At 42.5% G+C, this 26939-nt stretch overlaps 1 protein-coding gene across 1 annotated transcript in view; it reads right to left on the reverse strand.

The window, feature by feature from the left end:
• Window positions 1–26689, reverse strand: part of GNS (glucosamine (N-acetyl)-6-sulfatase) — a 43178-nt gene extending 16489 nt beyond the window's left edge. The window contains exons 1-9 of the mRNA XM_079773740.1: window positions 26327–26689; window positions 20613–20672; window positions 17257–17463; window positions 12495–12560; window positions 11693–11791; window positions 9489–9656; window positions 7861–7943; window positions 5652–5770; window positions 3855–3958 (exon numbers count right to left, since the gene is read on the reverse strand). Coding sequence (XP_079629866.1) covers window positions 3855–3958; window positions 5652–5770; window positions 7861–7943; window positions 9489–9656; window positions 11693–11791; window positions 12495–12560; window positions 17257–17463; window positions 20613–20672; window positions 26327–26533 — 1113 coding nt within the window. The 5' untranslated portion in view covers window positions 26534–26689. The remainder of the gene's footprint in view (window positions 1–3854; window positions 3959–5651; window positions 5771–7860; window positions 7944–9488; window positions 9657–11692; window positions 11792–12494; window positions 12561–17256; window positions 17464–20612; window positions 20673–26326) is intronic.
• Between the last annotated feature and the right edge of the window lie 250 nt (window positions 26690–26939).

Consider the following 26939-nt stretch of genomic DNA (forward strand, 5'->3'; position numbering starts at 1 on the left):
TCTCAAGAGAGAAACAAAAAGAGGCAGGATCAAGATGGAGAAGAAGGTAAATCCTGAACTTACCTCCTCCAACTAACACAACCAAATTACAACTAAATTACAGAACAAGCATCATGGAGAACCAGCTGAAGAAGAGCTGAACAGAGTCCTATAATTAAGGATATAGATAAGAAGCCATATGGGGACAGGTAGGAGTGGCAGAGACACAGACCAGGCAGGTTCATACCCATGGTGTAGTGATTAATAAATGGGAGGAACATATTGGCTACCAAGTTCTCCCCAGAGCAGTGAGGGGTCCAAGCCCCCTACTGGGCTCCCCAGCCTAAGGCACCTGTGCCAGGAAGAAGAGTCCCATAATATCTGGCTTTGAAAACCAAAGGGGGTCATGTACGAGATAAAGGGCTATGAGAGACGAAGATGCTGATACAAAGGGCTCACACAAAGCTCACTTGCTCCAAGCCCCAGTGCAGAGGCAAAAGCTCAAGAAGCACCCGAGTCACATGAGGAGGAATGCATTCGACTAACTTTAGGGTGAGGGCTGGAGGGGCAGGGGTCGGGACAACTCTCTCAGGGAACAGAAGCATTGGTGGGTGCCCTTGTTCCTTTGTTGAGCTCTCCTCCTACCTACTTGGCCCTGATGCTCTCCATTAAAGTGGCTAACACCATTCGCCTTGCTCTAGCATCTCCCCGAGACCCTGTCCCACCCAACCCACTCGGCCCAGCAGCTCCAGCTCCATCCCCTCCACTCAAGCGGCTGGTCTTGGCGCTTACTGAAGACTCTCCCAAAGCCCCACAAGCCCCACACAAGCGGTGGCCAGCCTCATCTCGAACTGTAGCTCCCACTAAGTGGCCCTAAGCCTGACAAAAGTGACAACCAGCCGTGGTTTGTGACAGCTCCCAACAAGTGGCCCTAAACCTGGCACAAATGGTGGCTGGCCTCCTGCAGTATAGCTCCAACCAAACAGTCCCAAGCCTGGCACAAGTGGCAGCCAGCTTTGGTTAGCATACCAGCCTCTCCCAAGTGCATGCAAGTGACCGCAAGTAGCAGCTGGCCTCAGCCCACACTGGTGCCCCTCCCAAGAGGCTCCAGACCCAAAGAACCATTGGCTGGCTTCAGAATGCTCTAGAGTCCCACCCAAGTGGTTCTACAAGTGACATACTGGACAGGCAGCCTTGGACTCTGCTAGAGTGACTCCCATTCCATGGCGTTAGCCTCTGCACAGCAGCTTGTCCACTGATACAGCCAATCAGCCTGAAGGTCAATCCCACCCAATGACCTCCCAGCAGCAACTGAGGCCAAACTATATCAGGAGGGCACACACAACCCACAGAGGTGTCACACCTGGAGCATCCTGGGCCCCAAATGACACCTACATAAGGCCACTCTTTCAAGACCAGGAGATGTATCAGATCTACCTAATACATAGACCCAAACATAGAATGTCAGTGAAAATGAGAAGACAAAAATATTCCAAATTAGAGGACAAAAATCCAGAAAAAGAACTAAACCAAACAGAGTCAAGCAATCTACTAGATAAAGAATTCAAAAAAAAGGTTATGTTAATCAAACTCAGAAGAATACAAGAACTCAGTGAGAACTTGAACAAAGAGACAGAATATAAAAAAGAGTACAATAACTGAAATGAAAAATATACTAGAGGGAATCAACAACAGATTAGATAAAGCAGAAGACAAATTAGCTATCTGAAAGAAAAGGTAGTGAAAGACATCCAATCAAAACAGCAAAGAGAAAAAAGAATAAAACAAAAAACGAGGGACCTCTGGGACAACTTCAAGCATACCAACTTTTGCATCATAAGGATCTCAGAAGGAGAGAGAGATACAAAACCTATTTGAAGAATGACTAAAAACTTTCCTAACCTGGTGAAGGAAAAAGATCAAGAATTTGAACAATAAAATGGCAATAAATATATTTCTATCAACAATTTAATCTAAAAATAAAAATAAATGAACAAGAAGACAGAAACAGACTCACAGATACAGAGAATATTTTAACAGTTGCCAGATGGGAGGGGGTTTGGGTCAATGGGTAAAAAAGGCAAAGGGATTTAAAAGTACAAATTAGTCATAGCCCATGGACACAGACAATAAGACAGGTGAAGGCCTGGGATGGGGTAGGAGATGGGTGGAGGGGGTTAAAGGGAGAAAATGGGGAACATCTGTAATATTCTCAACAATAAAATAAAATTTTAAAAAGTCACATTTTAGATCCTATGGATTTAATAAATAGGATATACATTTTTCTCAAGTGCACATGAAACATTTCCTAGGACAGGCCACATGATGGGGCACAAAATTTAAGATTACTGAAATCATATCAAGCATCGTCTCTGATCATAACAGTATGAAACTGTAAATCCTATCTAATAAAAGAGTGATATGCAAATTAACCATCACTCTGCTACACCCACAAGCCAATCAGGAGTGAGTATGCAAATTAACCCAACCAAGATGGCTGTGGCCACGGAGCGAGCAGGAGGCTTGGGTTTCCCTGGTAATGGAGGAAGCCAAGCTTTCCACACACCCTGGCTGGCCTAGGCCTCCACTCAAGGCAACAAAGTTTCAATTATAGAAGATAAGTAAATCCCCCCAAAAATGGTGGCAGCCACGGAGCTGGAGAGAGGAGGCTTGAGTTGCCCCCAGCGATGGAGGAAGCCAAGCTTTGTGCACACCCTGGCCGGCCTAGGCCTTCACTCAAGGCTACAAAGTTTCAATTATAAAAGATAAATAAATCCCAACAAAAATGGCTGCAGCCACCAAGCAAGCAGGAGACTTGGCTCCGCTCAAGGCTACGAAGTTTCAATTATAGAAGATAAATAAATCCCAGATACCAGGGCCTCCGCTTGGGTCGCCGGGGGGCATGGCCAGCCTGCAAACCACCATAGGACCCTCGCCCAGGCCGCCCCACGCCCCAAGGGAACCCCCACCCTGATCCAGGACACCCTTCAGGGCAAACCAGCTAGCCCGCACCTGTGCAACAGGCCTCTATCCTATCTAATAAAAGAGTAACATGCAAATTGACCATCACTCCAACACAAGATGGCTGCCCCCATGTGGTCAAATATGGCTGCCCCCATGTGGACACAAGATGGTCAGCAGGCGAGGGCAGTTGGGGGGACCAGGCCTGCAAGGGAGGGCAGTTGGGGGTGACCAGGCCGACAGAGGAGGGAAGTTGGGGGTGACCAGGCCTGCAGGGGAGAGTAGTTAGGGGTGACCAGGCCTGCAGGGGAAGGCAGTTAGGGGTGACCAGGCCTGCAGGGGAGGGCAGTTAGGGGCAAACAGGCTGGCAGGGGAGTGGTTAGGGGGTGATCAGGCTGGCAGGCAGAAGTGGTTAGGGGCAATCAGGAAGGCAGGCAGGCGAGCAGTTGGGAGCCAGCAGTCCTGGATTGTGAGAGGAATGTTCCAGATTGGAGAGGGCGCAGGCTGGGCTGAGGGACACAGGGACACACGGACATGGACACACACACACACACACACACACACACACACACACACCCGTGCACAAATTTCATGCACTAGGCCCCTAGTATGCCTGAAGTTAATATACACTGTAAGTTAACTATAATTTTTAAAATTCAATAAAAGACAAAGGTTATTCATGCTGATGTTATACATAATGTACATGCGTGTGTATATATAAGTACATATATATTTGGAGTGGGGGATACAATTAATAGGGAGTGGTCAGGTGTTTAAAAAAAGTCACTGTTTCCAAGGGACACTTACATATCTTAAATCAATCAGCTTTCATCTCATAGGAGGAGAAATCTAATCAGCCTTATTTTCTCATGCAAGTGCTACCTATAAACAGCATCATCTTGTCAGACACCTACCTTGCTTGTCTGATTCGGCTTGATCCCAGGCCCTCGAACCAACAGGGGAACTTTGATATCAAACTCATACAGCTGCCTTTTGTCTATTGGCAAAGAAAACTGTCCTGAAAACAAAATGCATAGGGTAAAGATGGAGCCCAGATGGAAGTGTCACGCATATTCATTCAATCAGTCAACAAAAACAAAACAACTTTGTTCATCTAATTATGGTGCTTTAATAGGAGGTTTAAATTTGCCTGGGTCTCATTACTACAAGGCAGGAAACAATGAGTTCATCTTCCTTAAATAAATGCCTAGGGGGGACTCCCTGATCTAAAATAGGACAAATTCAGGAAAAAGAGTGACTGGGAAGTACTGAAACACAAATGCATAATTTATGTATGATACTCAACTGAATGAGATTATTCTGAAAACTGCTAAATAAAGGGAAAAAAACATTTATCTGGCTTTTCCTGAATAAACTGCATTTCAAAATAATTGGACAATTGAGGAAAATTTCTTCTCTGAGGAATTCCAGCTAATAAATGCAAAAGGAAGAAAAGAGTTATAAAGTCAACATTTTTCAATTTCTGAGGGAAAAATGAATTTAAGCATCAATGGAAGTTTTAACCACAAAAGGTTCACAGGACAGGCTGACACCACATGGGCCATCAATCAATACTACCATCCCTAAAGTGGGGCAACCAGACACCGAGGCATCATGAAGGGATGCAACAGGAAGTACACAGCAGCATCACCAAGAAAGCCTTGCTTGCTGAAAATGTGAATTTCTATTAAGACCCTAGATCTGACTACCAATCTATAGGAAATGCTAAGTATAAATAAACAAGATAAAAGCCAGAATGTCAGATTATTCTAATGGACAAAAGACCAGTTTTTCCAATCAATCAGTGGCAATGACAGTTTTTAGGACACACAAAAGCTAAAGGTAGCATGCAGACTTTGTCTAGATCCTGATACAGAATAAACTAGTCAGATACACAATCAAGTGTTGATGTGTGGAATCACAATTTCCGGAGTTTCTACAAAACCTTCTAGCTAAAAAAAAAACACAACAGGGTAGGGTAGGAAGAATTCAAAAGACTGGCCACATGCAACTGAAACTGAAGCTGGATAATGGGGGTTATTTTATTAGTCTCTACTTCAAGTGCTTAAAAATATTCACAATAATAGATTAAACGCCCAATCTGCTCTATGCAAGCAAGCCTCAGGTTAACTCCACTCAAGTTAATGAAATTTATAGGTGGGGAAAGAAGAAAATATTGGTTTTTAACTTGCAAAAGATTCAAGTAGAAAGGATGAAAGTTCATCCTGCAGTTTTAAAGACAAAACACACACAAAAAAATGAAACCCTCATATACGCGCGTGCGTGTGCACTCACACACACAAAACTAATTTCACAATTTCAAATGAAAGAGTTTCCCCCACCCCAGACAATTTTCTCTTGATCTTCTGTGTAAAATGTCTTACCCTTATTTTCTAAAGTCTGCTTGTTCTTGAAATCCCGTTCAACTTCTTACCTCCTTCATAAATCCTGCCTACAACCCATCAAGCTCACTCTGCACCCGACTCCTGGAACATCACGTAATATAGCATATGACACAGCAAATAATGAAACTGGTCTCTCCATGTGGCAATGAGTTGGCCCTTTGACCAGAGGGAACCTGAGGGCAAGACCTTCCCTCTGACCTCTAAACTGCTCTACAGACAACAGAGCTCCCTGCCAGTGATCCTGGTTGGGTGAAAAAGGAAAGGCACCTCCCAAAGGTCTCAGGAACACCCTACCACGCCCCTTACCTGTGTGGTAGCCATTGTCAGAGGTATAGAAGATGTAAGTGTTGTCGAGCTCCCCGATGAACTCCAATCTCTTGACCAGTTTCTCCACAAGGTCATCAACTGAGAGTAGAGTTTGCCACCTGGATGTGAACAGAGGATGTCAATGGAACCTCAAAGAAAATGGCTCATTAGATGTTCTTACCATAGAATTTTGAAAAAAAAAAAGAAAGAAAGAAAATGGCTCAGGGACACCTGCACAACCTCAAAACCATTGTCCCAGAAATGGAAGAAATTTCCAAATTTCCTTTCCTCAAATGCCTCATTGCAAAAAAAAAAAAAATTAGAACATTTAAAAATAGTTACCTCAATCCAAATTGAACTGTTTCCAAAGAAATGAATGAGGCTTTTTATAACTAGTTTTATTACTTATTATCACTGTTGATGAGAGAAGAGACAAGGGCAAGTTGTCAACTCAGCACTGATTAATACAGATTAATTCAGATGGAACCCAACAGTGTTTGTGATCTAAACTAGGGGTTGGCAAACTGCAGCCATGCGCCAAAGTTTGCCGATTGTCTGTTGTTTGCTTTTAAATTGTGGTAAAAAAACACATAATATAAAATTTACCATATTAATGTGTACAGATCAGTAGTATTAAATATATTCACATAGTGGGAGAGATTTCCAGAACTTTTTCAGTTTACGAATCTGAAACGACCCATTAAACAACTTACTGTTTTTATATACACATAAAGTTTTATTAGAACACAACCATGCTCATTCATTCATGTACTGTCTTGAGCTGCTTTTGTACTCCAACAGCAGAGCTGAGCAGTTACAACAGAGATCATATGGCCTGCAAGCCTATAATATTTACCATCCGGCCCCTTACAGAAAAAGTTTGCCAACCCCTGGTAATAATAGATTACAACTTAAGTAATGAATTTTTTGAAAAATTGACTTAGAGAATTTCTTAAAAATCACAAACAGCAAAAGTAAATAATTTGCTCTAGTCTAAGCCTTTGGGTTTTATGCAAATATTGGGAGACTGGTCTCTAACAAACTGACCTTTTCCTTAGATACAGGAAACTTAAAAAAATATATATATACTAGAGGCCCGGTGCATGAAATTCGTGTATGGTGGGGGGGGGGGGTTGTGTCCCTCAGCCCAGCCTGCACCCTCTCCAATCTGGGACCCCTCGAGGGCAGTTGGACATCCCTCTCACAATCCAGGACTCCTGGCTCCCAACCGCTCACCTGCCTACCTGCCTGATTGCCCCTAACCACTTCTGTATGCCAGCCTGATCACCCCTAACCACTCCCCTGACAGCCTGATTGACGCCTAACTGTTCCCCTGCCGGCCCGATTGCCCCTAACTGCCCTCCCCTGCTGGCCTGGTCACCCCTAACTGCCCTCCCTTGCCAGCCTGGTGGCCCCTAACTGCCCTCCCCTGCTGGCCTGGTCACCCCTAACTGTCCTCCTGTGCAGGCCTGGTGGCCCCCAACTGCCCTCCCCTGTAGGCCTGGTCACTCCCAACTGCCCTCCCCTGCCAGCCTGGTCACCCCTAACTGCCCTCCCCTGCAGGCCTTATCATCCCCAACTGCCCTCCCCTTCTGGCCATCTTGTGGCGGCCATCTTGTGTCCACATGGGGGCAGCCATCTTTGACCACATGGGGGCAGCCATCTTGTGTATTGGAGTGATGGTCAATTTGCATATTCCTCTTTTATTATATAGGATATATATATTTTATTTTAGAGAGGAAGGGAGAAGGAGAGATAGAAACATCAATGATGAGAGAGAATCATTGATCGGCTGCCTCCTGCACACCCCCTACTGGGGATTGAGCCCCAAACCAGGGCATATGCCCTGATTGGGAATCGAACCTTGACCTCTTGGTTCATACGTCAACGCTCAACCACTGAGCCACATCGGCTGGGTGGAAACTTAAAAAAAAAAGTCAAATGGCTCGTTTGCATTGTTTTAACAAGTCATAAAAATAGATTGTTTAATTAGTCTAAGGGTCCAAAGGCCACCTCACACACCAAAATGTAAAGGAATCTTTGCTTCTGAGGCAACACATGCCCTCCCCACCAAGCAAAGAGTCTCTCCCATCAACTTGTTACCCTCTGATTTTGTCTCAAAGGTAACCACATGGTACAGTCCCCTGTTCATAGGCTGATTTGGAGAGTCCTCTAAGACCACCCAGGTTGAGAAAGTAGCAGCTCTTACCTTTTCCTAAATGCATTATCTAAAAACTGTATTGAAGAATTAGTCATTGGGGTCTTGGCTTGCCTAATTAACCAGTGCTTGTTCTAAAATTTAAAAGAAAAAAATGTTAACACCAAGTCACCCAGTCAAATAAACTAGTATAGTAGATAATTAAATTTATAACTCCGAGTATATGCTTTGGGTCTCCTACCCAAACTACAAAAGGGTAAATATTAACTTTATCTCCCTCTTAAGTTTTGCTTATAAGTCAACATTTTATTGTCCTCTATTTTCTTACCCAAGATATCTATCATCCTAAACTGTTGGGAAAATCTCATCATAGCAATCTCCTAAAACTTCAAGTCCAAATCTGGAGGGTTCTTATTTAAATAAAAAAGTCAGTTAAAAAAAACACACAACAAAAAACACTCACACACGCCATTAATTTTCTCCTTCTTTCCTAGTCTTGAAACCCTAAGCTATCTCCCAAACTATGATCCTCAAAGTGTTCTTTAGTTAATATGTTTGATGTTTGAGAGATGGTATATAGCATGTCCTCTGACTAGAAAATCATGTTAGAACATGAATAACTCTGAGGAATCCTATAGCAGTGACTTATTTAACCTAAAGTTTCTGCACTTACTTGGTCATGGGAACTGCTATCAATTTTTTTGGCACACAGTTTGAGAATGGCTCTCTAGTTTAAAACTTAGCTCACTCAGCTTTCAAATCGTACTTAACAAGCACATGCTTGCAATATTCCAGGTGATATCCCAAATGTTTCTATGTACTTTAGTCCAGCAGTCGCCAGACGGTGGTCTGTGGACCACTGGTGGTCCATGAGGTGTGAAAGGTTGGCGACCACTGGTTTAAGGAAACCTTAGGAGCAGTGGTTGCCAACAGGTGGTCCGGGCACCACCGGTGGTCCATGAGATCCGAAAGGTTTGGCGACCGCTGCTGTAGTCCATAGAGCAGTTGCATGAACAACGGAAGTTAGCATCTTGCTCACTGCTGGGTCACTAAGCTAGAAGATGGTAGTGCTGAGTCTAACTCTAAGATTCATTCTTTCCACCACTTCACAAGCAATGAAGATTTCTGGGAAACAGGCATGGGGCAGTAGAGGCATTCTGCATTTGAACTAGTCAATCCCCTGTGCCAAGGGAAGGATAAGTAACTGACACATGAAGCAAATATTTAAATTGTGGCCCTTAATTATATTCCCTGCTCTGGCTCATTTCTCCACTTTATTTCCCTACCCATCATATCACACTGTGTCACCCCTCTTCTTCCTATGCATGAGGGCCACCAAAGGAGGCTGCTGCAGGCCCAACTCGGCCCCAAGGGACACGTGTCAGCCATGCCAGGCAGAAGAGAACCAGCACAGAGGTTATCAGGAGAGCCTGTAGTCAAGGAAGATGGCATCTCTTTAATATTCCCTGTGGACTCTCTAGCTACTCACAGGATGTGTGGCAGGAACCTTATCTGTATTTCTGAAGCAAGATTATACCACCTATCTTATTAAGGACAGCTGTAATTACCTTTAAGCGCCTGGAAAGAAAGTCAACTATATGGCTGAAAGGCTCCCTGACGAGTACATTAAATAGCTAACTATATCGAGTATGGCTTAACTCTAGGATTAGGGACACTACCGTTCCATGGATGTTGAAGTTCTTGTTCCTTGGTGCGAAGACGTTCTGGAAGGTCTTCTGGTACTGGGGTGCAGCTATCCAAGGCGAGTGAGGCGCTGGAGTGGAGATCATCATGAAGAACGGTTCAAAGTTGGACTTGTAGTCCAGGAAGTCCAAGGAGACATTAGCCTGACGTACACAAAGATTTGTCATCTCCTACCCTACCCAACAGTTGCAGACTTGATAGATACATGTTCTCTGGTGAACAGAAGGGACAGGGTCATATTAGCTTTTAACAAATCTCAGCACACAACCTGTGTCACAAATGACCAGCGTGCCGTTGGAACAAATATTTGGCTTTTAGGCAATACTTATAATAAAAAATTGAAGAGCACACTATCCTAAAGGGCAATTAAGCCCTTGATGATTTTACATGATCAAAAAAGTATTATGGCCCAGCCGGCATGGCTCAGTGGTTGAATGTCAACCTATGAACCAGGAGGTCACAGTTAAGATTCCTGGTCAGGGCATATGCCCAGATTGTGGGCTTGATCCCCAGTGTGGGGCATGCAGGAGGCATTCTCTCTCATCATCATTGATGTTTCTATCTCTCCCTCTCTCTCTCTGAAATTAATAAAAATCTACCTAATAAAAGAGTAACATGCTAATTGACCGTACCTTCGCGATGCCCACCAGCCAATCAGGAGTATGCAAATTAACCCAACAAAGATGGCAGGTAATTTGCATATGTGGGTACTGAGTGGCCGGGGGCAGGGTGGGACGCTTGTGTCATCGCCATGGCAATGACGCAGGTATTCTGCACCGCTCCGGCCACTCTGGGCCTCTGAGAAGCCTAGGAAGGCGGAAAGGCGGCTCCGGACAGAGCGAAGGCGGTGCCGACAGCCAGGGAAAGGAAGGCCATTCTGGCATGAATCTTCATGCATCGGCCTTCTAGTATATATATATTAAAAATGTTATGCCTCTCACTGGAAAGAAACAGTAATTTGGCCCTTTTAGTATTAACTTACATTAAATGCAGCTTACAGTATTTACATTTGATGCCTTAAGGAATATAAAAATAAGAGTCAATCTAATTCACAACAGTGGGAAAGGTGGATTAAATTACCTTAATCTTACAAAAATATGTAGATATTGAAAGTTTTGCCAGCTAAACTAGCTAAGCTAAATGAGTAATATTAAACCCAAATAAATCACACCAGGGCTTTAATGTATATGGGCTTATATTTTCCATTTGCTTATGTGGAGATACTTTATGACAATGAAAGCATCCCACATCCATGTCATGTTTTTAATTGTTCTAGTTGATTTATATCTTCATTTAGTCCAAACACTAATCTCAAAAGGCAATGACTGCATTAATTTCCCATCACCACCCTGCCCATCAATTTACCCTTGCCTTGTCAGAAAGCTGTGGTTTCTCCAACATGCCAGGCACACTCCCGCTTGAGTGCCCGGACACTACTCATTCCTTTTGTCTGTGGCATTCTTTCCCGTGATCTTTATAGCTCACACTCACCTACATCAGGATTGTGCTTAAATGTTATCTAAGTAATCCCATAATCTGCTTCCTCTTTCTAACTAATCATCATCTACCAAGATAATAAATGAATGTGGTGCACATACACACATATATATAAATACAATATGCTACTAAAAAGTTACCTCCACAGAATCAAGGACTATACTTCATTTACTGCTGAAAACCCACTACAAGTGATGCTGAAATATTTGGTGACTAAATACTCTAAAAAGGGGTGTCATTAGAAATACCTTCGACAGGAAAGAGAAGTCCCAAATTCACCCAATTTCGGTATTTTTTATATATAATTACACAATGCCTGAAGAATTCCCATATCCCTATCATCCCACCCTCATGATGAAGTTGTCATCTTGTAGTTTGTGAGTAAAACTGGGGTCAAGAGTAGAAACCCTTACAAAGTAAAACCCCAAGTTAAAAAATAAAAATGAGGGTGGGGGGGATCTGTTGCCAGAATTTTAAGCACATTAGACCTGAGCCTGACTATACAGAGAAGTATACCCTCAGGAATTTTTAATCAGTTGGAACTATTCTTTGGCAGCTAGATCGAGTTATTATTCATTCACATTACCCAACATGAACAAATATAACTAAAGGTTTTCTAGGCAAAGTCTTTAATCAAATGTTAGTTAGCCAAATCTGCCAGGACAGAGCTTCAGTGACTCACCAAAACATCTGTCAGGTAGTCCACACTGTAGTTCTCACCATGCTTCCGTGCCTTGCCGTTGATAGAGAGGGTGTAATTATAGTACTTAGAATTCTTCTCCTATTAAAGAGAGGAAAGTAAAATTTATAATGACATCAGCACACACAATAAAAGCTGGAAACCATGCTAGGCTAACCTATACTATTTAAATAGTGATAAGACATTTTAAAAAGATAATTATACGAGTTATATTGAATTAAGAGTTTTTGACTAGGGTTTTAATTAACTACTAGCATAGTTTCAATAATATGCCCTACTTTTTATTTCTTTTTTATTTTTTGTTAAACCTCACCCAAGGATATTTTTTCCATTGGATTATTTTTAGAGAGTGGAAGGGAGGGAAAGAAGGGGTTAGGGGAGAGAGAGAAAAAAAAAGAAACATCAGAGTGAGAGAGACACAATGATTGGTTGCCTCCCACACACATTCCAACTGGAGCCAGGGATTGAACCTGCAACCCAGGTACATGCCCTTGACTGGGAAATGAACCTGCATGGGCTGATGCTCTAATCACTGAGCAACACTGGCCAGGCCTGTCTTACTTTAAAAAAACAAACAAACAGGAGTGGATCAGGTAGAGCAGCAAAATATGTTGCTAAACCCCCACAAAGGAATTACTTGCAAATCAAAAGACTTTACTTCAGGGAGATGAAACAGCCAATCATAAAAGCAAACCAAATTATGTCAATATCAGAGCTAAATCATGGAGTACACACATTTGGTATCTGTGGGCTGTAATCGTCACTAACTTCGGTAATCACTCACCAAGGCATACCAGTAGCTCCATCCCGGAGGAACGTATTCTAACCCACCAGCAGCTGGGGCTCCATACTGAAAAGCAGACAAGCAAGGCATTAGAAGTCCTTAGACATGAAGAGACACAAAGAAACAGGACACGTGTAGAATCTTTTTAGATCAGTCCCTGAAACACGGCAGGCACCCACTTTTCCCAAACACACAAACCAGCAAAAAATAAAGGACACCATATTCCTAAAAACTTTTGAAGTATGATTTGGCAAACTACAGGCCAAATCTAGCCTAACTGTTTTGTATGGCCAGCAAGCTAAGAATTTTTTTCCAACCATTAAAAAAATATAAAGTCCAATCATAAGAAGAATATGTTATAACATGTGACAGCTCCATGAAATTGAAATTTCAGCGGTGATAAAGTTTATTGGAACACAGCCACACTCGTCAGTTTACGTAACGTCTATGGCTGTTTTCATGCTACGATGACAGTTGAATACTTACAACAGAGACATACAGCTTGCAAAGCCTAAATTATTTACTTCTGGCCCTTTACAGAAGATGACCATGTGGCTTAGGCCACAGGGCTCATTTGCTGAATAGTCCAACTGACCTTGTGCATAGCAGTGGAAATAACCCAACTATGAGCTACCAGCCAATAATTTTTGTTGTCTTGATGATGAAATCTACTTTTGGAGCTCAGCAAGTGAAGAGACCATAAAATCATCCCATTCTACCTCAGCAAGGTTTAATACTGCCCATTTAAGGCAGAATTTAGCCCCTGAGAACGAAATCTTTGTATTTTTATTTTATTTTAATTAAGGTATTATATGTATACATATCTTACCATTGCCCCCCCCCCACCCCACTCCCATATGTGCCCTCACCCCCCAGAGTTTTGCGTCCACTGGTTATGTTTATATGCATGCATACAAATCCTTTGGTTGATTTCTTATCTTCCCCACCTTTCCCTAACCTTCCTGCTGTAATTTGACAGACTGTTTGATGCTTTACTGCCTCTGTATCTATCTTTTTGTTCAAGTTTATAATGTTCTTTATTATCCATAAATGAGTGAGATCATGTGGTATTTTTCTTTCATTGACTGGCTTATTTCACTCAGCATGTTCTCCAATTCCATCCAGGTTGCTGCAAATGGTAAGAATTCCTTCTTTTTTATGGCAGCATAGTATTCCATTGTGTAGATGTACCATAGTTTTCTGATCCAGTCATTTGCTGATGGGCACCTAGGCTGTTTCTAGATCTTAGCTATTGTAAATTGTGCTGCTATGAACATAGGGGTGCATATATCCTTTCTTATTGGGATTCCCAGTTTCTTAGGATATATTCCTAGGAGTGGGAATATATATATATATATATATATATATATATATTTGTTTTTTTATTGATTTCAGAGAGGAGGGGAGAGGGAAAGAGAGAAAGAAACATCAATGATGAGAGAAAATCATTGAGCGGCTGACTCCTGCATGCCCCCTACTGGGGATGGGGATTAAGCCAGCAACCTGGGCATGTGCCCTTGACTGGAATCAAACCTGGATCCCTTCAGTCTGTAGGCCTATGCTGTATCCACTGAGCCAAACCAGCTAGGGCCGTGGTCGGCAAACTGCGCTTGAGAGCAACATGCGGCTCTTTGGTCCCTTGAGTGTGGCTCTTCTACAACATACCATGGCCTGGGCGAGTCTATTTTGAAGAAGTGGCGTTAGAAGAAGTTTAAGTTTAAAAAATTTGGCTATCAAAAGAAATTTCAATCATTGTACTGTTGATATTTGGCTCTGTTGACTAATGAGTTTGCCGACCACTGAGCCAGGGCTAAATCTTTGTATTTTAAAGAATTTCTCTTAATTTTGTATATAATAGATGCTCTTTAATATGCAAAGTAGCATAAGTTCTCTTTATGACCCATAGTCTTAACACAATGACCTAGTATCTGTACTTATTTCTCATTATTCTTTTCAAACTGAGTCATCTTCTTTCCAACCCATAAGATTGCAAATTCCCCTAATTATTGTGGGGAGTGGGAAAAGTGAAAAAAAATTTAGATCAGATATTAAGATCTCTAGCAACCACAGATAAAATATCTGTCCTGCACTCCCAGTTTTACTATCCTCTCTAATAAAACGGTAATATGCAAATTAACCATCACTCCGCTACATAAGCCACACCCACCAGCCAAGCCACGCCCACCAGCCAATCAGGGCGAGTATGCAAATTAACCCCAATCCAAGATGGCTACAGCCACAGAGAGCAAGGTTTCCCAGGTAACAGAGGAAGCCAAGCTTTCCATAGCCGTTGCAGGCTTAAGCCTCCACTCAAGCTACAAAGTTTCAATTATAGAAGGTAAACAAATTCAAACAAATGGCTGCAGAATGGAGCTGGAGAGAGCAGGCCAGGGTTGCCGGTGGCAAAAGGGGAAGCAAAGCTTTCCGCACACCCTGGCCGGGCTCACCCGCTTAAGGCTACAAAGTTTCAATTGTAGAAGGTGAATTAACTGCCACAGAAATGGCTGCCGGAGCCCCAGGCTTGGCTCCGCTCCATGCTACAAAGTTTCAATTGTAGAAGGAAAATAAATTCCAGATACCAGGGCCTCCCCTTGGGTTGCCAGGGGGCGTGGCCGGCCTGCAAACCACCACAGGCCCCTCGCTCAGGCCGCCCCACACCCCAAGGGAACCCCCACCCTTATCTGTGACACCCTTCAGGGCAAACCAGCTGGCCCCCACCCCTGTACCAGGCCTCTATCCTATCTAATAAAAGAGTAATATACAGATTGATCATCACTGCAACACACAATATAGCTGCCCCCATGTGGTCAAAGATCCTGCCCCCATGTGGACACAAGATGGCCAGCAGGAGAGGGCAGTTGGGAGGCACCCGGCCTGCAAGGGAGGGCAGTTGAGAGGGACCAGGCTTGCAAGGGAGGGCAGTTGGAGGTGATCAACCCTGCAGGAGAGGGCAGTTAGGGGAGACCAGGCTGGCAGAGGAGGGAAGTTGGGGGCAAACAGGCTGGCAGGGGAGCAGTTAAGCATCAACCAGGCTGGCAGCAGAGTGGTTAGGGGCAATCAGGAAGGCAGGCAGGCAAGCAGTTGGGAGTCAGCAGTCCTGGATTGTGAGAGGGATGTCCGACTGCCCGTTTAGGCCCGATCCCACCAGGAGTCCCAGATTAGAGAGGGTACAGGCTGGGCTGAGGGACAACCCCCTGCCGTGCACGAATTTCGTGCACCGGGCTTCTAGTAGGAGATAACCCCAAATACCCTCAAACACACTATTTCCTTTAAACCTGAATTCTGACTAAAAGCTAAGGCCAGTGAGACCATGAAATCTGGCCTTGGCAGGTCGCAATGCGGTCTCTCTCCATCTAGGCCCAAATAGCTGCACACTGACACTCAGTCACCTGCTTTAATGGCCTGACTGTCCCCGGCTCTGGGTGCTTTCTCTTTATCATTGATCTGTCCACATTCTGTTCCCACTTTTCAGGTTACAAAATGGGTTAAGCCCAAGTTGTAATTCAGGAAAGATACTAAAGAAATAGTCTTCATTCTGATCCTAATAGAGGAAATGGAAACAAAGATAACATGACAGCCACATGACAAGCAGAGTTCTTGAGTAAAAAGGGAAGATGTACACAGCAGCAGTCCTAGGATAATTATTATTATTATTATTATTATTATTATTATTATTATTTTAATTCTCACCCTAGGATTTTAATTTATTTTTTAATCTCCACCTGAGGGAGAGGAAGAAGAAAAAGGAGAAGGAGAGAGAAAAACATCAATTGGTTGCCTTCCCTATGTGACCGGACCAGAGATTGAACATGCAATCCAGGTATGTGTTCTGATGGGGAATTGAACAGGCAAACCTTTCACTGAACAGGAAAAGGCTCAACCAACTGAGCCACCCCAGTTGGGCTAGGACAGTGGTCGGCAAACCGCAGCTCGCGAGCCACATGCGGCTCTTTGGCCCCTTGAGTGTTCTAACGCCACTTCTTCAAAATAGACTCGCCCAGGCCGAAAACCGACTTCTGCGCATGGGCCATGAAGTTTCAATCGCACTGTATGTGCGTGCCCGCACGTGGTATTTTGTGGAAGAGCCACACTCAAGGGGCCAAAGAGCTGCATGTGGCTCGTGAGCCACGGTTTGCCGACCACTGGGCTAGGATATGCTTTTATTGATTTTTTTTTAATGGAACGCTTCACAAATTTGTGTGTCATCATTGTGCAGGGGCCATGCTAACCTTTTCTGTATTGTTCCAATTTTAGTATATGTGTTGCTGAAGTGAGCACTGATTTTTTTTTTTTTTTTTTTTTTTTTTTTAGAGAGAAAGGGGGGGAATGGGAGGAGAGAAGAGGAGGGAGGGAGGGAAAAAAACAAACAAACATCAATCAACTGCCTCCTGTATAGACCTGACCAGGATCAAACCTGCAATCTAGGTATGTGCCTTGACCAAGAATCGAACCCGCAACCTTTTGGTATACAGGATGATTCTCCAACCAACCGAGCCACCCGGTCGGGGCAGTCCTAGGATAATTTTTCAATAAATGCTCCTGAGACTATTTAAAAGAATAAATACAGTACCCAAATGATGTAAATATGTTTATATAAGTTCTTATTCATGGGCAGATTAGGAGAAAACATTTGTCAAAAATCCTTTAACATGACTTGAACGGATACTTATTTAAAAAAAAGTAACATGAATTGTATTACTTCACATTTAAAAAGCTGTTATTAAAAAAAGGGGGAGAGGAATAATTAGACCATTCAACATACCTCATTTAAGTATTTTCCTGCAAAAAAGGTCTGATAACCACACATTGATCTGAGAATTGCTGGGAAAGTATTTGGTTCTTGGATCTTCTGCCAAGACTTACTACTGCAGTTTCCCTCTAAAGTGTTGTTAACAACGTGATGATTATGTGGGTACTTCCCTGTCAGGATACTGGCACGGCTTGGGCAGCAAAGAGCACTTGGCACATACTACAAAGGAAACAGAAGCAAAAAGGATAAAGTTACACAAGAAAGACAAATTTCTCATAATTTATAAAAAGAATTAAAGAAAGCTGCTCAATATTTTAACTTCAAATTTCTAATTTCCCCTTATAGAAATATTCTTTGCACATGACACATTTCCAAGCTGCCATATGTAATATAATAGAGACAGTAAAGCAGATAAAACAAACCAAGGAACAGATTTCTTTTTTAGCTGGTTTCTTTCTGCAGGATAACACAATGCTATTCTAACCTCACCTCAAATAAATATTTACATACAAGGAGCACAGCGTGGTGGGAGCTAGGTCTTAACCAAAGGTAAAGACTACTACTTGAGCCCTAACCGGTTTGACTCAGTGGATAGAGCATTGGCCTGCGGATTGAAGGGTCCCAGGTTCTATTCCGGCCAAGGGCATGTACCTTGGTTACAGGCACATCCCCAGTAGGGGGTGTGCAGGAGGGAGCTGATTGATGTATCTAACTCTCTATCCTTCTCCCTTCCTCTCTGTAAAAAAATCAATAAAATATATTTTAAAAAAAAGAAAAGATTACTACTTGAATTTAATGTAGCTGAGAAGTAGAGGGTCATGTTCAGGTTGATCTGTAGCTTTATGTATTTCCTGTATCATTTTATACATGAAAGACAGATTATTTTTTTCTACTTTAATTATGTTTCTATTTGCTACTGTCATCAATAGACTTACCCCATTCTACCCAATATCTGTGTAACTCTTAATGCACATTTAACAGAAGGGTAATACTAGTTCATACTTCTACCAGCAGAGAAGGCAGGCTCATTTGAGCACACCTTTGTCAAAATTACATAGTATCCTTTTTAAATACTTAGTATTTATTTGGCCTTTTATTGGATCTGACATTTTTAAATACTGATGAACATTCTCCACATGCACACTGACCAACTGTGTTTATGGGAATGGTCTGTTCAAGTGCTTTGCACATTTTTTCCTCCTGAGCTATTGGCCTCTTGTTACATAAAATTGGAATTAAGGAAGGATTCAGTCATGCTACAAATACTTCCCGTTTTTTACTTTTGTTTTTTAATTTTGTTAGATGTTTGACTTTTGTAATTTTCACATTGGCAACTTTTAATTCTTTCCCTTTTTTGTTTCCTAACCTAATTTTTTGGAATACCACCCTGTTCATTTTATCTTCATATTACATTTTAGTATCCAGTAGAGCAATTTCTTCCTTTAAAAAAATTACCTAATTGTTCTAACCTACTTATTATTCCAGATAACTTTGATTCACTGAATTCAGCATAAAAAAATCTTACTGGAATTCTGATTAGAATAAATACTTCATAATCTTGTGTCTTTCCATGGAAAGTAATGTGCATGTCTTCATATTAAGTAGTTTTTATTATATCACTTACAAAGTTCTGTAACTTTATATAGGTCTTAAAGAACCATTACTAGCCACCACTAGCTTATTTCCAGAGTCTGAATTTTCCTGCTATGTGAATGAGATCTTTTCTCCCTCCCATATTTCTCTAACTGGTTATATGGAAGTTTTTTGTTTGTTTGTTTGTTTGTTTCATTTCTACCTTACTAAGTTCTATTAAAAGTTTTCCAACAATTCTCGTTTTCTAGGTAGACAATCCAAACAAGTGGAAATAATAATTTTGTCTTTTCCCAATAGTTTTACCTCTTAATTCTGCAAGACTATGCCAACGACTAGAGAGTTCAGAACAATATTAAGCAAGAGGAATTAGCCCTTTGTCTCCCTAACAACAGTGATCAGAGTATTTCACCTTAACTACAGATGTGCTATTTGTCTGAAATATTCATCATAAGGATGCATTCTTCCAACAGCTTAATAAATTACCAGGAAAAGATGCTAAAATTTCAGAGAATTTTCAAGCATCTATTGGAATGAACATATAATTATCCTTCTTTCACTACCAATTCCATGTTGGTGGACAATATAATAACCACCATTGTATAGTACAGTCAGCCCTCTGTATGTGTGGGTTCCGAATCCACAGATTCAACCAACCTCAGATTGAAAATGTTCAGGGGAAAAACGTGACGTTGTTGCAGACGTGAACAGTATAATTAGGTCTTTGATGTAGTTGCATTTTGTATTGAACTTGTACCGACTTTTTATTGTCAGTATTCCCTAAACAATACAGTATAACAACTGTTTACATAGTATTTTCATTGCATTAGGTATTATCAGTAACCTAGAGATAATTTAAAGTCTACAGGAGTATGTGCCTAAGTTACATGCAAATACTATGCTATTACATGTAAGGGACTTGAGCACCCACAGATTTGGTATCTGTGGGGGTGTGGGTGGTCCTGGAACCAATCCCTCACAGATACGAAGATATGACTGAAATCATTATAAGTCAGGCAGGGATACAAGTGGTTGCTTTATATGTATCAATTCACTTAACCTTACATAAACCCTGAGGTAAGTTTTAGTACTCCCATTTATAAATGTGGAAAACAAGGGCCAGAAAGCTTAATAACTTGCCCAAGGTCACACAGCTGGAAAAAAGGCAGAGAGCATTTGAAACTAGGCGGTCTGGCTCCAGAGTCGGCGCTCTAAAGCACAACACTAGGCTGCTATTCAATGGATTTCCTGATATTAATAGGCTACCACTTACGTGTGTATGTGAATGGTTCTCAAGTTTGCTAGCATTTGAGTCTTTGTATCTATGTTTATACATACATATATTTGTTTTATATATTCACACATACATACAATTGTTGGCTTTGTTGCTATTGTCTTTTGTCAGGTTTGGCTTCCAGGGTTAACTGGGTTTTGTAAAGTGGTCTGCAAGTTTTTACCATGGAACAGTTTACATAGCATTAATGTTATTTGATGCTTACAATCCACATTCAAACCTCAAACAGTCAGGTTTGAAATAAAATTCTCAAGTTCTAAGTTGTAGAAAATACTGGCTTAGAAATTTCCTGCAGAATATCTCCAATTGGTAAGAAGTAGTATTTCAATTAACAGAATTTATCACATTAAATAAGGTCCCTCCTTCAGATCATGCTTTTAACTAGGGAAGAAAAAACAAAACAGACTACCCAAAGGAGAGTGTTTCTTCTTAGAACATACACACAATTAAAGTTTAACAAAATTAAATTGGCTTTAAAACTTACAGCACTGGAGAAAGTCATCCCCATCTCTCCGATGAGAGCCTTGGTTTTCTTTAGTGGTGTCTGTAAAGCAAATAATTATCTGTTAAACTTTTCTTTCAATCAACTACAATACACAGATCAAAATTCATGGGTTTTGCATCTTATCTCAACCTCTTATTCCCAACCGATCAGCTCCATCTGACACTAAGAAACAGCCAAGAGAGTGAAGCAAACAGGTTTGGTTAGTCAGTTCTTTCCTACGCAAAAGTTCAGGGCTTCATAATGCTTGCAGGAGGGGAAAGTTCACAGCTGATGGTATTTTTCTAACAGTGTTGATTTCAATGTAATGACATTTTGTGCCCTTATCTCATTTGTCACCAGCCTCCTTAAGAGACAGGGCAGAACTATCTCCATTAATTCATCTTTAGAAGCAGGATGTGGGAAATCATATAAAAGGAGCCTCCCACCTTTTAAAACAGTTATAACACTTAGGTTGTGAAAGCCAGCAAGACTGAGGCTCAGAGATTAAGTCAAATATCAGTCATTCAGTGGTGGAGCCCAGATGCACACTTTTGACTAAAACTCACAGCCCTCTGCACTAGACATATCACCACCTCAGGTAAGAACTTGAACCGAGTAGTAAACAGGTATACACAGAACCCTGTCAAGCAAAAGACTAGTCAGAAATTACTTTGTTTATATCCTTGCTTTTTATCATTTGTTCAAAATCTACGATCCTGACAAGTATAGAGAATAATTAATATCAAATCCTACAGTGAGGATAAAAGTCTAAAGATGGTCATTTAAATACAAATAAAAAGGACCATAAATCTGAATAATCTTTATTCAGATGCCACATAGCAAGAACAAACCATTGAAGAGGCTCATTTTAGTTGTATTATGAGAGTCAATTCATGATGATTCTCAAGTACCTTTGAAATCTAGGACCATATTAAGCAGCTCTAAGTGTATTTTGTTGTATAATAGTTCCTTAAAGACAATCCAAATATATAATTGGGTTAATAAGAGCCTCATTTTCAATACTGTATAAATTACTTTCCCCCATTGTTTTGCATAGATAGTAGAAAAATTAAGGAACCCAAAAGCTCAAAAGGATGAGAATTCTAACATATTCAAGAACTTTGAGCCTGAGCAGTGTGGCTCAGCAGTTGAGCATTGACCCAGGAACCAAGAGGTCACTGGTTTGATTCCCGGTCAGGGCACATCCCCAGGTTGTGGGCTCAATCCCCAGTGTAGGGCATGTAGGAGTTAGCCGATCGATGATGTTCCTGTCTCATCAATGTTTCTAGCACTCTATCTTTCCTTCTCCCTTCCTCTCTCTTTAAAAAAACAAACAAAAAACCCCCAAACAACTCCTTTGATCACTTCATGAGTAGATGCATAATGGGTCCCCAAGAAATGCTAGAGACACAGAAGGTCTTTGGTAACCTTCAGAAGCAATGTCACCAGTCATAATCTCCCATAAAGCATCCCTGGGTGCTACACTCAGGTACAGAACATTAGGCTGCATAAAACATTAGATGGATGAAGAATCTGAGTTACAGTGAGGATATAGGGAGGGGAAATGAGTGCAGGGTAAGTGAGAAAAAGGTCCAGGTGAGCTGATTATATCTGACTTAGTTATCAGATTGTCTGATAAATATGCAAAGTTACTGAGGAATATCTGATTTACAGTAAGACTCTACCGTGTGATTATACTAGTATAACATTTATTAAACACTTAATTTGTGCCAGGCACTGGTCTTGGCAATAGAAGTGGATAAAGATAGAAGGTCCCTGCCCTGAAGATCCTTGCACTCTTGGGGACTTAAACAACTAACAGGTAAACAAGCAAGCATTCTGGGTAGTGAAAAATGCTATGAACAGAATAAACCAGGATGATATGCTTACAGCTGGTGGGAGGAAAAGTGGAAAACACTTTAGGTGATAGGTCAGGGATGGCCTCTTTCAGGAGGTAACCGGTACTGAGTCACATGATGATGAGTCAGCCGCACAAACGCCCAGGGTAAGACGCTTCCAGGCTGAGTGAACAGCAAGTACAAAGGCTGCCAGAGAAGGACAGAGGCACGTGTGAGGGACGAAAAGCAGTGCACGTGTGGCAGAAGCAGTGCAGTCAGTAACGGGGAGAGTGGGATAAGACAAGTTCAGAGAGTTAGGCAGAAGCCAAAGAATTGATGGAGGGCTGCACAAGAATCTAGAGTTTAATGTAAGAGATTTATATTAATAACCATAATCTTTAGACTATTCATAGTAGTACAAATGATAAGCATAAAATCTGTGCTTAATCAAACAAGTCCCAGGCAAGAAACCACACTGTACTGAAAATGTGTATGTGTGTCTGAATGTTAACATGGATCCTTAAGATCTAAGCAAAGATAGTGACTGATGAGGTTAAGGCCATACCACATTCTTCATGAAGCAGCCAATCTTATACTCGCATATGGGTAAATGTGTTACTTTTCTACATCCGAAGCAAAATCCCTTCCATAAAAATCCCAAGGAGTCATTTACTTTCCTAGCTCCCATGTACACCTGCTCTGAAATAAAGTTTGGTAATTCTATAGCAAACTTTTCCTTTTTCAATGGAAAACCATTCTGCTTTAAGCAAACCAAAGACGTCATGTATACATTTATTCTTCCCCTACATTTCATTACAGCTCCTCCCCTTACTTCCTTGAAATTTTAACCGTATGTCACTTTTTCTAGAGTGAATAATTTTTTAAAAACCATCCTGTGCTTCTGTGAAAAACAGGATTCCCATCACAACATAATTACATTTAAATAAAATCAAGAAATTGAACCCTGGCCAGTGGAGCTCAGTTAGTGAGAGGTGGTGGGTTCAGTTCCTGGTCAGGGCACATACCCAGGTTGGGTGTTCAATCCCCGGTCAAGGTGTGTACTGGAAGGCAATCAATTGATGTCCCTCTCTCCCACTGATGTTTCTTTCTCTCCTTCTTCCCCTCACTCTAAAATCAGTAAGTATGTCCTCAGGTGAGAATTAAAAACAAAAAAATCAAGAAATCTATAGGAATAGTTCCCTGGGTAAAAAAAAATCTAAAAAAGGAATCCCAGATACCTGCAACAAATACAATGAAATGTTAAAGAGGACACTACCACATAAAAGACTATTTCAAAGATGACAGGTTTCACATTAAACCACAATCATACAAGTGTTACAATCCTTTCATCTGAATTAGTCTGCGGGGATTGACCACTGTTTATTTTGCCAACTATGGTGGCAATTCATAATCCTTTTGGGGGGCCAAGAAATGAAGATAATATATACAAAGTATTTATTACATGTAAATTAAGGAGTTCCATGACCCCACTGGTGCTCCTGAATGTCACCTGAATAATCTCTGACCTGTGGTATAAGTAACTATGCTGATGTGGGTATGTGGAATGACATCTGTAAGACAATATTATCACAGTATTTTCGAACAGGAGAAAAAGCATGGGGCTCTGAGATCATTAGACACCAGGCTTTGTCCCTCACTAGCTGTGTGAACCTTGGCCAAGTTATAGCCGCCTCTAAATTTCACTTTCCTCTTAGTTAAGATAAGGACAATACCTACAGCAGAGGACTCCTGTGATGACTGAAGCACAAATATAAAACACCTCACACTGTGGCTCCAAGTAGAATCTCAAATGCTATATTGTCTTAGCTCTTCCCCTTCAAGTCCTGTTTGACAACTAGTCATAAAATATTCTGTAAAAGCCTACAAGAGAAGCAAGAATTCTCCAGAGTTGGAGCACTAAATTCAACTTGTTCCCTCCACACAATTTTGGCTCTTCTCTCCAGTACAAACACCTATAAAAAAGAAACTTCTGTGGTTTAAAGAAGCAAATATGACTAACATGCTAAGGGGAAGAGACCACATCTGTGGCCTACAAAAATGGAAGAAAATGAATTCTGAACACCACACCTTGTATTTAAGTGATGAAGCTTGTTTTCAACAGAGATGTGAAAGCTTTACCCTTTTTTTAAAAAAACACACACACTTTTCTTTCTTTTTAAAAAAATATATTTCCTTATTGATTTCAGAGAGGAAGGGAAAGGGAGAGAGAGAAACATCAATGATGTGAGAGAATCATCGATCGGCTGCCTCCTGCACAGCCCCCACTGGGGATCGAGCCCACAACCTGGCATGTGCCCTTGGCTCGAATCAAACCCAGGACACTTCAGTCCGCAGGCCAACGCTCTATCCACTGAGCCAAACCGGCTAGAGTGAAAGCTTTACCTTTCAATTACGCTTCAGTCACTAAACTATTATTAATGTTTGATAGAGGTGGCTTGCTTTTCCTGGATACAATACTTTTCAAGGACACAAGAGATATTTTCTTTTTTAAAAAACAAGGAGTTTTGTGAGGAGGATAAGTGTAGCTGTTAGAATGGTGGAAAAAAGAACAAAATAAAATCCAGGAGGGCAATTAAGTCAAGACTCTTCAATGTCAACGTGACTGAATAGAAATTAAAAGGCAATGAGGCATATGTGGCAGGAGTGTGGAGTCAAAATGCAAGCATCTTAAACTTCAGCTAGAAAAGAATCTCATACTCTGGAACACAGCCCCGAGTTAATATTTTAATTCACAACCCAGAAATACATATACATATGGATATGCTTAACTTTTACCGCCTGTACCACACAGACATTTTCTATTCTCCGAGTCTGTTCCACAGGGAAGTGAAAATGCTGGTAGTTACTAAACTGATTTCACAACTCACTTATGGACAGGATGAAAGACACTGAACTAGGGTGTTACTACACAGTCAAAGTTAGGAACCTCTTGCCTGAAGTGTTTTCATAATCTCAGCATTTTGCTGAAAGCAAAAGAGAACTGAAAGAAAGCAAGCAAAAAAGCACTTGTTCTTAAAAAGAGGAATACCATACCCAGAATCAGAGCACTAGTCAGGATTCTGACTTGACTGCCTCCACTATCTATGTGCCTTGGGCAAGCCACTTTCTGTGCTATCCTGAGTAGGGGGTTGGGTGGAGTCTCCCGAGGGTCGTAAACATCAAGACTCTTACGACACAGAAGCAAAATTAACTCTGGAAAAGAATGAAGTCTCATGACAGATGATACAAGTCTCACCCAGATGATACAAAATGGAACACTGACAGTATCTAAGGCATCAGCCAGGTGTTCAATTAGGCTAATTGGATTTTCTTGATTCTTGTGAGGCAAAGCACACCCTGAATAAACAGTTCGAAACCTACCTACCAGATTAGTTCATTTCAGCACTTGTTTTATACATACCAGGCACAGACACCGTGCCCAGGGACAAAGGCGGAGGTGGCCTAGGTCCTCACACAGGGGGCTGTACTGGTCTTCTAATCCAACATAGACTCAAGGCTTGCATCTCCTTAGCCAACACCTGCTCCTCACGGGTTCTGCCCATCCCTAACTGGCGTCCACCTGTGTATCCCGAGATCACGAAGGAACGCAAGCTCCGCAGCCGTAAGGTCCAGACTAGAAGCTCCTTGCAGCGCGTGTGTGTGTGTGTGTCACCCTCCAAGAGACGCTGGAGCAAGAGGAGGAAATAGAGTCCTGCGGCCCCTCAGACCTGCGTCAAGAGCCTGGCGTGGCCAAAGCAAACCCACCCAGGGTCGAGTCAGCCAGTTCAGGGAGCCGGGGCGGGGGTGGGAAAGAGGGCAAGAAACCAGGGAGTCCGCCCGAGAGAGGGAGAGGGGCGGGGCAGGAACAGGAGTTACCATGCCGCCGAGCACTTCGTCCTGGTCGTCCGTGAGGAGCAGCACCACGTTGGGCCTCCGAGAGCCCGCCGCCGCCCGGGAGCCCCCCAGGCAGCAGCCCGGCAGCGGCAGCAGCAGCAGCAGGAACAGCAGCGCTAGGCTGCAGGAGCGCAGGTGGCGGGGGCTGTGCCGCCCGGGCCCGCCTGCGCCCAGAGGCAGGTGCCGCATGGCGGACAGGGCTCCGGGGGGGACCCCGGGACGGTGTGTGCGGACGCGCAGGCGGCTGGAGGGCGAGAGGCCGAGGAGCCGCGGGGAGAGTCGGCGAACCGGTGAAAGCCGGGGGCTGGGGTCAGGCGTTTTCTCCCCAGGCGCGGTCACGTGAGCGGGGACGGGGGTGGAGCGCGCCGTGCGGTCACGTGGGGGCGGCGGGGCGGGGCGGGGCGGGCCGCGGACGGAGGGGAGGGCGGGGCGGGGCCAGGGTAGGGAACCCGGAAGTGGGCCGAGACTGGGGAGAACCGCTGAGAGCAGGACCCCGCTGGCCTCGGCTTGGGCTCCGGTCGGGTTTTGGTTAAGGTGACCAGATTTTAACGTTGGTAAAGCCGGACACCATTGACGGGGGGGGGGGGGGATTCTT

This window comes from Cnephaeus nilssonii, assembly GCF_951640355.1.
Source record: "Cnephaeus nilssonii genome assembly, chromosome: 6".
Classification (NCBI taxonomy): domain Eukaryota; kingdom Metazoa; phylum Chordata; class Mammalia; order Chiroptera; family Vespertilionidae; genus Cnephaeus; species Cnephaeus nilssonii.